The sequence below is a fragment of the Euphorbia lathyris genome, chromosome 4 (assembly GCF_963576675.1).
Source record: "Euphorbia lathyris chromosome 4, ddEupLath1.1, whole genome shotgun sequence".
In the NCBI taxonomy this organism is placed as follows: domain Eukaryota; kingdom Viridiplantae; phylum Streptophyta; class Magnoliopsida; order Malpighiales; family Euphorbiaceae; genus Euphorbia; species Euphorbia lathyris.
Window position 1 is genome coordinate 9,446,683 of NC_088913.1, and position 8,703 is coordinate 9,455,385.

Below are 8,703 nucleotides of genomic sequence, written 5' to 3' on the forward strand. Positions count from 1 at the left end.
TCCGTCAAGACTGGTTGGTTTGCTTATCTTATTTGGAACAAATGACATTCGTAATCTCACACATTTATAGGGAAGGCAATCAAGTTGCCGATAATTTGGCTAACTATGGCAGAACAGGTTCCGATTTAGTCTGGTGGGACGAGATCCCATCCTTTTGCTTAGATTCTTATTTTTGTAACTTGGGGGGTCGGAGTGTCTTCCGTTTCACTTGATCCCCCCATTTTTCTTTTCGTTTATTCCTTCATTTGTAATTTTTTATTCAATTTATTCAATATACGGGCTCAGGGTTCGCTTGTCTGTCAAGGGGTGTCAACCTAGTTGGGATTGCTTGCTTCAGGCTGCTCTGTAGTCTAATTTTACTTAAAAAAACTTTCAACTTCTCTTGTGCTGATTAGAGATGGAATTGCTAGCATAACAGTTGATAGTACATGGAGAAGAGCTATTGCGTATCAATTGTATCAACTCTTTTTGTTTCTTCTGTTCTGAAAATATAGAGAAATTATTATGACTGCTGACTAATTTAAAAGACAGTATCAAGTGCTGTCCAAAACAATTAAAAAAGAACATATACTCCCATCCATAGGCACAAAAGCCATGTGATAAAAACTAATGATTTTTCAAATAAAAGCATTGCCAAGCTTTCTTTTCATTCCCCTAAGGTTAATAGGAGATACGTTTCTTGAGGTGTTCAACTTCGCGACTACGGTGCTCGATCAAAACAATAAAAGCCTCTTCTTACTCTCTAACGCTTGTACCTTCCCCTCTTTCTCTTTCTCTTTCTCCTTCTCTGTTCCCTTCCCTGGTCATCGAGTTTGGGTCACAACTATGTTGATAGGTCATGGAATAAATGTTACCAAATAATAGGTCAGACAAACAACAATATTTATAGACCAGGGGCCAAATAGTGCTTTGAGCCAATAAAAGTTCATGTTTTTGGATTGCAATTGAGCTAATTGTAAACTTCATAGCTGATGTGGAAGGTTGAGCCTCAAATCTGAAAAGGTTAAGGGGCAGGCCAAAATTGATAGTTAATGGATTTTGTTGGGGTACTATTTTGGTAGTAAGCCTATAATTCCTAAGGATAACTTCTCCAGAATAAAATTTAGTTTCTAGGAACTTTCTTCAGCTTTTCAGTAAATTTGTTTCTGTAAACATGAAAAATCTTTTTCACTCTAATATTGATTGGACTTGGCACATATCATATCAAATGGCTAATATGGTTGAGTGAAATATTGTTTTTGTAACCAAAATATTGTTGTTCTAATTGGTTAAAATCTGTATGCAATTATGATTTTCTCTTTCCAAGTTATGATGCACTACACTTGTCAACATTAGATGCAGCTATTTAAGAAAGCAAATGAACACAGCACCAAAAATTGTTTATGTCATGTATATTGGAGGAATATATGAATAGAAGATATTTGGTGTAATGCATATTTACACCCTTAAACTTGACAAGTCTTGCCTATTGGCACTCTGAACTTTTAAAATAATCTACCACACACCTATATTTGGCTTTAAAAACCTATCACACACCAACTATAGGCGTGTGATATGTTTTTAAAGCCAACTATGAGTGTGTGATAGATTATTTTAGAAGTTCACGGTGCCAATAGGCAAAACGTGCCAAGTTTAAAGGTTTAAATATACATTAAGCCAAAATCCTTTTACTTAGTATTTATTATTTAATGGGATGCCCCTCTTGGCTTCTTATCAGATGGTTAATGTAGATGTGCAAAGGAAAAAAAAAGAAGAAAAAAGGAAATGTTTTGTTTCTGATCTTCTTTAGTTACCTGAAAGTGAAAAACAAAATATTACTACCGGAAACAAGAGAAAAGGTTTGATAGAAAGAGGGAATTTTTTTATATTGGCTAGTCCGTTGACATTTATTTCCCAGCAAAATATGGCAATCAATAGGTGAAAAGGATTGGGCGAAAAAAGTCTGAGGTTTAGTTGTGTTATGACGTTGTGATTTAGGCCTTAGTCATGATGCCATGTAGAAAGAAAGTTTCTGCTATGCATTCTTTTCCTCCCATTATAACCTGGGTTATTGACTTTTTAATATTATTTTTTGGTTTGGTCTCTGGATCCATGTGCAAAATTTGATAGAACGGTGTCTTCAGTTTGTACATGAACCAGAGAGAAGTTGTGGAAACATTGTTAGCGCAGGCAAAAATTGAACCTGGCATCACTGAACAAAGTTAATGTCTCTTGAAACATTATACCTTGTACTCTAAATGTTAGCTTTTACCTATGGTGGGCACACACTCAATGTAGTCTATTACTACAAGACAAAGGGAATTGTGTGCCTCCTTTTCTTATGATGCCAAGTGAGTTGATCAATTTAAAGTTAGTTGCAGGATTGACTGATTCCTATTTTTTTTTCCTGTATGGCCGTATATTGTTCCATTAATATTCCATCAAACAGTATCTGATTAACTTTATCCCTTAAGAAACTGAAAATCTTCATTTGCCTTATCATTCTTTTAACGAGTAAAATTAGGTTCATGAGAAGTACCTGACCTGGACTGAATGTCTAAATGATGGGTAAGGATGAAGGGTGCAATAATCCATGTCTTTGTTTCTACATTGGTTATTCTTCAATATTGAATTAATGCTTCGACTATATGTCTAGGTATATAATGTATTCTATTAGTTTTGTGGTAGAGTTTTTTAGTTTCAAAGTAGAATGAAAGTGGGATAAAATCTTGATTTCCTGAATATTCTTATTGTTGAGAGCTTTTTATGCAACCGGGCTAGCATGAGCCCATTATAGTATTGAAAATGAAACCAAATTGAATTGTGGATTGAGTTTATGATTTGCTAGTCAACTTCTACGATTTACAATTCACAAGTCAACTTCTATAACTTTCTATAACAATTTCTTACTAAGCATAATAATAAATTTGTTTGCCTTCCAAATTAGTTTTCATGGTGTATGATATTATATATGTTAAATTTTGTTTCATAGAGGGATGGAGACAAATTTTAAGAGGAAAGCAGGTACATGGTGCTGCTAACATTAATGAAACTAGAAATGCAGCTGCACAGACACCATCATCTATTGCGCCAATAAACGGTAAATTATATTCAAGTTTTGATTTATTTTCTATGCTTGTATTTAATATGAATAAACTATTTATGATATCTAATAATTATTTTATTTTATCAATTAAGATTTAAGAAATAAAAGAATTACATCGGCTAGTCCTCATACACGTGCTACTATTGATGATGAAGGCGTGCATTCTTCGCTACATCGATCTACTCTCGGTATAGTTGCGGTTATTATAATTTTCATTTATTGAGTTTCTTTATAAATGTTTTTAAGAATGTATAATAACTCTTTGTTTGTTACATAATATTAGACAAAAAGAGGCATAATTTAAATAACAATGCTGATAGTGAACTGGTTACCGAGATGGGTGCTCCTCACTTGCAAGGTTCTGACAATCCACAATCTGATAATCCCATTGATAATTATGAATCCAACTATTCTTGCCCATCAGACACAGAGATAAGCCCTGAAAATTCTGAAACTTTTCGAGGTTTGTTTCATTTTTAATTTAACATTTTTTAGCGCTTCATATGAAAAATTAGAATATCTTCATTCTTTTATTAATTAAGTACTGTTGTTACTTATTTTTAGGGAGATCAGTTGGTGGTAGGGGACCATACAAAGGAATGGATCTCGACAAACTTACCAATGGAAGGAAAAACAAATTAGTTGTTTTCATTCCACCCGGCAGATATTTTAGACCAATTGGGAAACACTCTAATAAATTATCATCATGGTTAGGATACTGCGCAAGAATCTATGGACCTCGACTGAGCCTTGGGATGAAATTGAAAAGAAGCACAGGGCTATCATTTTATGTACGACCAATTTTAAAAAAATTGTGTATAATTGTTAAATTTTATTAAATATTTCATGAAATTACATATTGTACAGGACTATTTTGATGTTAGTACTGATAGCCCTGAAAAGTGGAAGAAGCTTGAAGAGTTAGGAAAGGTCGAGCATGACACGCCAGAAATGAAAAGGGCTAAGTTTGAGTACTTTTGTTTCTTTCAGATGAAGACAGCATATAGCAGATGGAAACATAAATTACATAGCCAATATCGCAAGTATACTAATGATATAGGGCAACTCTTATATAAGTAATATAGGGCAACTCTTATCAATTATTTTTAAAAGTTTTGGCTAGTTCCTTTTAAGATGATTATACTATTAATGTTGAAGATGGATGAGAAATTAGGCGAATTGCCAAAGGCTTCTGATGTGTGGAAGGCCACTCATGGAATTATAGATGACCAAGGACAAAATACATTCCGTGATTCAGAATCAAGAAGGATTTATGTAAGTAATAGAACTTTTTAAGCAATTACATTAGTAAACTTGTCAAACTAGATTATCCTTTGTTTCATAAGCTTATTTTATGTGTTTCTATTGATGCTGCAATTCTGATTTACAAATATAATCATCAAAACTGGTTGCTTTTCTTGTACTTGGTTGGCATGCTTGAAATGTTCTTATGTCATTTTTAGATTCAGAATATAATCTTGTTACTTGGTCATTTATCAATGTCTTAAGCATGAGTATCCTAACCATTATAATTACCATTATGGTTTAGGTAATTATTATTTTAGTATCAGAGAAACCAAAGTCTAATGTAGAACTCTGCATCTAAAGCATACTGGAGAACTAATGTACTAGTTTATATGGAATGTGCAGGTTGTAAACTTTACATAATGCTGAAATTTATTTTCTTAAATCTAAGGGATAAGGTACTAAAATAAGCCTATGATTTTTGGGAAACTTTATATGTGTAATATCAATAACGTGTCTCGTTCTGTTATATCGATGCCTAAATTAGTACTATTTTGTACATGGAGCCTAAATTGATGCTTCTCCAAAAACCATAGACCTATTTTGGTACCTTATCCCTGAATCTAATTTCAAGTGAAATCTCTATTATATATGATCTAATGTTTATGATTGAGTTATGAGACAATTGGTGATTGATTGGTCTATAACATTATATATGTTTGGGCTTCTTTTAGGTACTCTTTTTATGACTAAGTTTGTTTCATATCTTTATACTCGGTTTATTAAATTTCACTTATTTTACGTAATGCAGGAAGATATGAAAAGGGTTGAGGATCAACCAATAAATGATAATGAGTCTATTCCCACACCAGATCATGTGCTACAATAGGTATTTGGAGTTAGATCGGGATACGTTCGTGGTAAGGGATTGGGATATAAAGCAAGTACTAGAGGAATGATGTCTAATGGTAAAAGTGATGAAGTTAATGCACTTAAAAATGAGTTTGCAAGACTGACAGCTGAATTAAAGGCACAAGAAGGACATAGAAAGGCGCAAGAAGAACAAGAGCTGGAGAGACATCTGGTTTTTGAATCGTATTGCAGAAGGATGGAAGTAATGTTAAAAGAAAACTGTTCAAGGAGTACACAAAATACTTTGGTAAGTCCTTAATTAAAACACAATATTGCTTTTGAACTATATAATAAACCATATTGTTAATTGGATGATTTTGTTCTTACAATTTTGTAGGAGGAAGAGATGCAAATGGACTTGTGAAGGTTATCAATTGATGGATTCATTAATTTTGAACTTGTTTGCTTTATTGATTAATATCACTAGTTTATTACTTTTCAACATTGATAGGGATGATGTTTTTGGTTTAGGATGGATTTTTAAATGTTTTGATTTCAATTTACATAAGGTTTTAGATTCTGAATTTAATAAATTGCATAGTGGACTGATGAAAGTATCAGAAAGTTGTTTAGAGGTTGCATATCGATATTGTGGGAATAAGAATGTGTTGTGTTTGCTAAGGAAGCTGGCTTGGCAGCAAAGCTACTGCTTACAATACAAAAAAAAAGTGGGTGTAATCCTGAGCTAAAATGGAGGTCAGCCGAGCTATTGAAATTGTGTAGTGTAAATTATACGGCTATTTCTTGATTTGCAAGTGTAAGCTTACAAAAACGAATTTCAGTTTCCTGGCATTATAGACCACAGTATAAGTACATATATGTATGCTTCCAAATTTACTGATTATATACTTTCTATATATTAGCCATAACTATCCGATGATTAGCCCCGTTCCAGTAATTATCTTTACTTGTCACCATGAAGAGTGGAATAATTGTTGAACAAGGAAAAACCATTGCTGTCCTCTAATATTAGTCTTCAACTTACCATCCATTGTCTGCTTTGAAAAGCAAGCTGTTTGTACAAGTAGTGAAATATACTAAGTAGCTTCACCTGTCAAGGCTGAATATCGCAAATCATTAGCTGAAAATTGGAGGCTTTGGCCTTCCCCATTTCATTAATTGATTTATAAGTCTCATCTATAGCCACTTAGCTCTTCTACACAATCTTGCGTAGATCCTATTCCCTTGGTTTCATCTATGGCTCTTAGAGGGTTTTAATATACTGTTTGAAGTTGAATTAAGTTGATTTTGGTGGCATGGACAGAGAGGGGACGATAGTTGAGTTGTGGATAAGTAGTCGAGTTTTTATCGAACTGAACACATAAGCTGTTCAACTTTGACATGCTCATATTCGGATTATCAGAAAATACACAAGCTCGAACTAAAAGTTGAACTCGGTTCGAGCCTAAATTCCTATTTACTAAAATTGCAACCTCTAATTTCTGAATTGAAAGAGTTATGGGTTGATGGCGTGGAGACATATGATTCTCATAGTAAACAAAATTTTACATGCTGACTTATCGGGGTGGTCAACGAAAGGTTATAAGGCTTGCCCTATTTGCCATAAGCATACTAGTGCTGAATACCTTCGTGCTTCAAAGAAGTTATGCTATATGGATCATAGGAGATTTTTGCCTCCCAATCATAAATGGCGCAAAGACAGAAGGTCGTTTAATGGTTTAACAGAGATGAGAAAGAGGCCAACACCTTTATCAGGTCTGGATGTGTTAAAGGAATTCGACAATTTCACTCAATTGCCATTCAATAAAGGCATCAAAAGGAAATACGATGCTTCAAATAGTTTTGAGAATTGGAGAAAAAAGAGTATATTTTTTGAGTTGCCTTATTGGAAGACACTTCTTATTCGCCATAATTTAGATGTCATGCATATCGAGAAGAATGTGTGTGATAATGTGTTGGGGACTCTGATGAAGATCAAAGGAAAAACTAAAGATACACTAAACAGTCGAAAGGACTTGGTTAACATGGGTATCAGGCATGGTCTTCACCCGACCGTGGTTGGAGATAAAGTACGTGTCCCAATTGCGCGTTATGTGCTTTCTGAAAATGACAAAGTGGCTTTATGTAAGATGCTGGCTGAGTTGAAGACACCAGATGGATATTTATCAAATATATCTAGGTGTATTAACATTAAGGAACGTAAAATTTCTGGCATGAAAAGTCACGACTGTCATGTGTTCCTACAGAAGCTTCTTCCGATAGCCATTAGAGGGTTCCTACCAAAAGATGTTGTTGAGCCACTTATTGAGTTGAGTGCATTCTTTCGTGATTTATGCAGTAAGAGCTTGGAAATGTCTGAATTGGATCGTCTTGAGAAGCAGATTCCGTTAATTTTATGTAAATTGGAGAAAATATTTCCAGCTTCATTTTTCGATGTCATGGTGCATTTAGTTATCCACTTAGCATCGGAGGTAAAAATTGCGGCGGTGGATGTATTTTGTTGAGAGAGACTTGCATACGAAAAAACTAAACGTCCGGAATAAGGCAAAACCCGAGGGATCAATAGCAGAAGCATATATTGCCTATGAATGCTTAACTTTCTATTCAAGATATTTGGTAGGAATTGACACGATCTTCAATCAGAATCCTAGGAATTTTGATGGGATCGATCAAAATGCAAATGGTATTGAGTTGGCAATATTTAGAAAAGCTGGATGACCATTAGGTAAAGATGATTTCAAATTGCTAACTGATGATTGGAAACACAAGGCACATCTTTACATCCTCAACAACTATGAAGAAGTGTGGCCATATGCCGAGTAAGTACCATATTTTTTATTCTTATAAATTATTATATTTTGTTTTTTTTATCTATTTATTCTTCATAATTTGCAATTGGTACAGGAAGTACAAGAATTCATTGCCAAATATGAGTACTAGAGCGTTCAGGAAACGTTACAATGCAGAATTTCCAAAATGGTTCCAGGATCATGTATGTGAATATATGTATGGATTATTATAATTTGCTTAAGGTTATGTCTCATTATTAGTCCATTTTTTTTAATAAATTACATTTATATTATTGATGAACTTGCAGGTTTATGAATTAAATGAACATGATGTTGTTTCTAAGGATCTTATGAATCTTGCTTTTGGTCCATACCCACGCTACAAGAGTTACTCGGATCGGTTTCATATTGTAAATCGTCAAATGAATCGCAAGAGTCAAAATTCAGGAGTCTTGTCTAAGGGTGATGATAGTTCTTGTGATAAAGAGTATTATGGGAATTTGATAGATGTTTGGGATATCCAGTACTCAGGAATGAATTGTGTTTACTTATTCAAATGTGAATGGTTTGATGTGAGCCATAAAGGAAGTGGATATATAGTAGATGATTTCTCAATCACAAGTGTCAAGGCCAATGGTCGATTAAAAACAGATGAGCCATTTATTTTAGCTTCTCAAGCTGAACAAGTCTTTTATGTTCAAGATCCCAAAA

The 8,703-nt window shown here is 33.9% G+C and overlaps 1 protein-coding gene and 1 long non-coding RNA gene across 3 annotated transcripts; both read left to right on the forward strand.

The window, feature by feature from the left end:
- The first annotated feature begins 982 nt into the window (after positions 1-982).
- On the forward strand, positions 983-5,834 carry LOC136227461 (uncharacterized). 2 transcript variants are annotated; one of them, XM_066016141.1, is made up of 8 exons: positions 983-2,547; positions 2,972-3,079; positions 3,178-3,273; positions 3,369-3,548; positions 3,650-3,876; positions 3,953-4,360; positions 5,142-5,489; positions 5,580-5,834. In XM_066016141.1, the coding sequence occupies exons 1-6, from the start codon at positions 2,541-2,543 to the stop codon at positions 4,163-4,165; spliced, it is 831 nt and encodes a 276-aa protein (XP_065872213.1). In that variant the 5' UTR covers positions 983-2,540; the 3' UTR covers positions 4,166-4,360; positions 5,142-5,489; positions 5,580-5,834. The 2 variants fall into 2 exon arrangements, with proteins under 2 accessions (XP_065872213.1, XP_065872212.1); XM_066016140.1 differs by having other exon boundaries at positions 983-3,079.
- Positions 5,835-7,836: 2,002 nt separating this feature from the next.
- LOC136226249 (uncharacterized) lies at positions 7,837-8,373 on the forward strand. The gene is made up of 3 exons (XR_010687656.1): positions 7,837-8,022; positions 8,108-8,195; positions 8,301-8,373. It is a non-coding gene; the product is annotated as an uncharacterized lncRNA (long non-coding RNA).
- Positions 8,374-8,703: the final 330 nt, after the last annotated feature.